The following is a 3,554-nucleotide window of genomic DNA, read 5'->3' on the forward strand; positions in this document are numbered from 1 at the left end:
TGGTGGCCTGCAGCCAACACTGGCCACACTGTCCGCATTCAGGCCTCCTGCCCTCCTGGCCCTCTATCTCTTCCCCTGGCCTTCCCAACACTGCGCTCTCTCGCCACCTCTCCCCCCTTAACAACCCCCCATTATGAACCGTGTTGACCTCTTCCGCCCGGGCGCCCAGCACAGGCTTGGCCCCTCAGTCGCAGACGGGCAGGCAAGGGGCTTGGGCACCAGGAGCAGCCCCGCGCCCACCAGGCCGTCAGTCCCGTGGCCCCTGGCCCTGCTCGGCCACTCCAGCCAGGAAGATCGCTGCGTCTGCAGAAAGGACGCAAGCATTCCCGGGTCTCGGCTTCCAGGCCCGGGGAAGCCGCACCTCGGAGCTCGGCCCACTCCCCTTGCCCCCTCGGGGCCCTTAACCCCTTCCTGCTTGGGGAAACCAAGGGCCCCAGCCTTGCCACCCAAGCAGGACGGGTGAGATGGGATCCCACATTTCCCCGCTCACTAAGGAAGTGGGGACGGGCAGGCCTTGCTCCTCTGGCCTCTTTCCCCTCCCACTCCCCATCCACCTCGCAGGAAGCCCCCCGCCCCCTGCCCTGGCCGCGTTCGCGGCGCCTCCAGTCGGAGCCTCTGGCCTGGTGGTTTCCGGGGAGAGAGGCTGGCAGAGAAAGAGCCTCGCAGCTTCCTCGGTGGGGCGGGGCCAGCGATGGCAGCAAGGGACGCTGGAGAGGGTGGGAGGATCCCCTCCCGGCTGAACCTGCCCTACCGGGCAGGGATTATTAGGAAGGAACACCCCTGCCACATCAGGGCCAGCGCCAGGGTGTGTTGCGCCCTGGGGTGGGGGTGGGGGCAAAGATCAGCAGGTGCCTGGCGGGCGCGGCGCTGGGGGCTGGCCCCACCCAAGTCTCCGCGCCGCTCGCGCACCCGTGCACCCCTCCCCCCCACCACGCAGATCCCGGGTTTGCCAGCGCGGTGGGCAGCGAAGGCCTGAAAACTCTGAGAGCGGGGGCGACGCCAGCACAACCCCCCCGCAGGAATTCCCCTCTCCTTTGGAGAGCCTCTGACTTCCGGGGAGCGGGGTCACTCCCCGGGTGCGGGCGCCTCTGCTCGCGAAACCAGTCCACTTTGCTTTTGCAAAGGTTTAAGCGCAAGTTGCGATAGGTTCCTCTACAACCTCGCCGCCCCCCCACCCCCGCCAGACCTAAGGCGGAAGCGGGATGGGGAGAGGGGTCCAGCCGCCTCCTGAGCCTCTGACGTTCGCTCTTCGCTAATCTCAAACAGCGAAAGTGCACCTTCAACATCTCCATTTAATATTTACATTCAAGCAGGTAATAATTGGAAGCTTATAGTTCAGACATTTCTAGTAGCAGCAGTTTCTAGAGAGCTCGTTTAGCCTTTTAACAAAAAAATTTTTTTTTGCACATAGAAACAACACATCCATGTGTACAGTATCAAAAAATATATACCAAGGTTACTGGTATTGCAGTTCCTGGAAGGGGAGGAAATGAAAATCAACCGAAATACTGAATGAACGGGTAGAAAGGTCAACAGAAAATAGTTTGTCTGATATAGAATATAACATGATCTAGAGAGAACTCCATAAATCTAGGTTTTTATATTTCAATATATAAATACCTACAAATAAATATATATATATCAGCCCGAAGGGGGTGGTGGGCCTTTTGAGCTCAAACAATACATTTCAATAATAACACCACGTACAAACGGGAGTAAAGTCTGCACTTGACAAGTTAGCACGGTTAAAATATAATACTATAACTCTTAGACTGCCTCGAGTGGCTGCCCTGTCAGTCCCGGAGGTCCACGAGAGAGGGGATGGGGCAGATGAGGGGCGAGACCCGCAGGCACGGCGTGGAAGGCGCCAGTGTGGGCCGGGCGCTCCGGACAGAACCCGGTGGAGGGGCGCGGTTGCCGCGGCTTCTGGCATTTTCGCGCTGGGGCCCGGCCCGGATCTCCCGCAGTTGGAGAGAGGAGGAGTCCGCCCCCAGGCCCCAGGTGTTACGCCCCTGCGGGTACAGCGCTTCCCCTTCCAACGCCTTTCGGAAGGCTACACCGTCACGTACTCCTTGAACGTGACGGTGAGGCAGTTTGCGGTGACGTCGGTGATAATTATATTCCCAAAGAAGGGTTTGAACTCGCTGAGTGGCTCCTCGGGCTCGTCCTGGGCCTCGGTCGGAGGCTTCTCGGCCGCTGTCGCCGGCGCAGCTGCCACCACCGCGGTTGCGGGCGCCTCAGGCTTCACCTGGAGGGCGCTGGGCGGCTCCCCGGCCTCGCCGCGCGTCTTGACGCAGCGCAAGTCTATGGGCTCGTCCAGGTCCGAGTCCAGCAGGATGACCTCCGGTTGCGGGAGGGCGGCAGCGGGGGGCACGTCGGCTGGGCGCTCGGCGGTGGGGCTGCCCCCCAGGCAGGTGGGGGTGCTAATGCTGCGCGCTGTCAGGCGCTTCTTGCAGGGCTCTCGCTCGCCATGGGTCTCGGAGAGGCAGCGCTTGCGCGCGTGGGAGAGATTTAGGTCGACGGCGTGGTGATGGTGGTGATGGTGGTGGTGGTGGTGATGGTGGGAGGGCAGCTGTGTGCCGCGGGGCGGGTCCCAGGCCAGCAGGTCAGGCTTGGTGGTGAGCTGCAACGGCTGCTCGCCGAAGGCCTCCTTGGTCGGGGAGAGCTTGCGGGAGCCGGCCTCCTGGGGCTGCGGATCCCCGGCCCCCGGCCCCTCCTCCTCCCTCCTCTTGGAGGGCGTTTCCACCTTCTTCTCCTCCGCCCCCGCGGCCTTTTTGAAAGTCCTGTCTGCAGGGGGGTGACGCTCCTCGGCGGCCCGCTTCTTGTGGCTGGGGGAGCGCGCCTCGCCCTCGGCTGCCTCCCCGGACTTGATCTTCACTGCCTGCATGCCATTCTCCATGTACTTGCTCATCACGATCACGATGCGTCCGTTCTTGTTCTTGTTTTTGACTATCTTCATCTTGCCCCCAATCCCGTTGCCCGTCACCGCTTCCTTGGGGGCCGGCGTCATCCCGTTGGGGGGACCCTTCTCGGAGCCCTTGCCTGGAGCCCCGACCGCACCGGCCAGGGGCTTCACCGCTCCCAGGTAGCCCTTGGCACCCCCGCCGTGGGCCCACTTATCGGGCGGGTGGCTCTTGGCGCCTAGGTCCGGGCAGGTGGGGCTGGGCGCCTCCTTGTGGCTGCCCTGGTACTGCAGGTCATACATTTTGGGGTCCGGCTGGTAGGGGTGGTGCTTCTTGCTGTTGAGCTGGTAGTAGTATTTGCCGCTCTTGCCTGGCGGTGGGGGCTTGCCTGCCCGCTCCTTGCTGTGAGGCTGGTACTGGTGGTGCTTCTTGCTGTTGAGCTCGTACTGGTGCCCCTGGCCCTTGCCCTGACCACCCAGCTCCAGCTTGGCGCGGTTGTCAGCCGAGGAGTCCTGGAGTCCGGTCAGCACGTTGGAACGACGGGCAAAGGTAGGTACCTAGGGAAATGGGGGTAGAAATGGAGGAAGAGGTAAGAGGAGGGGTAAGGCCAGCCCCAGAGCAAGCCTCAAGCTCCAGGAGTGTCCCAGCCCC

The 3,554-nt window shown here is 62.4% G+C and overlaps 1 protein-coding gene across 1 annotated transcript in view; it reads right to left on the reverse strand.

The window, feature by feature from the left end:
* Positions 1-1,274: 1,274 nt before the first annotated feature.
* The window catches only part of CBX4 (chromobox 4), a 24,046-nt gene continuing 21,766 nt past the window's right edge, over positions 1,275-3,554 (reverse strand). Inside the window, exon 6 of the mRNA XM_024761130.1 lies at positions 1,275-3,460. Coding sequence (XP_024616898.1) covers positions 2,054-3,460 — 1,407 coding nt within the window. The 3' untranslated portion in view covers positions 1,275-2,053. The remainder of the gene's footprint in view (positions 3,461-3,554) is intronic.

This window comes from Neophocaena asiaeorientalis, unplaced genomic scaffold, assembly GCF_003031525.2.
Source record: "Neophocaena asiaeorientalis asiaeorientalis breed wild unplaced genomic scaffold, Neophocaena_asiaeorientalis_V1.1 scaffold30, whole genome shotgun sequence".
Taxonomy (NCBI): domain Eukaryota; kingdom Metazoa; phylum Chordata; class Mammalia; order Artiodactyla; family Phocoenidae; genus Neophocaena; species Neophocaena asiaeorientalis.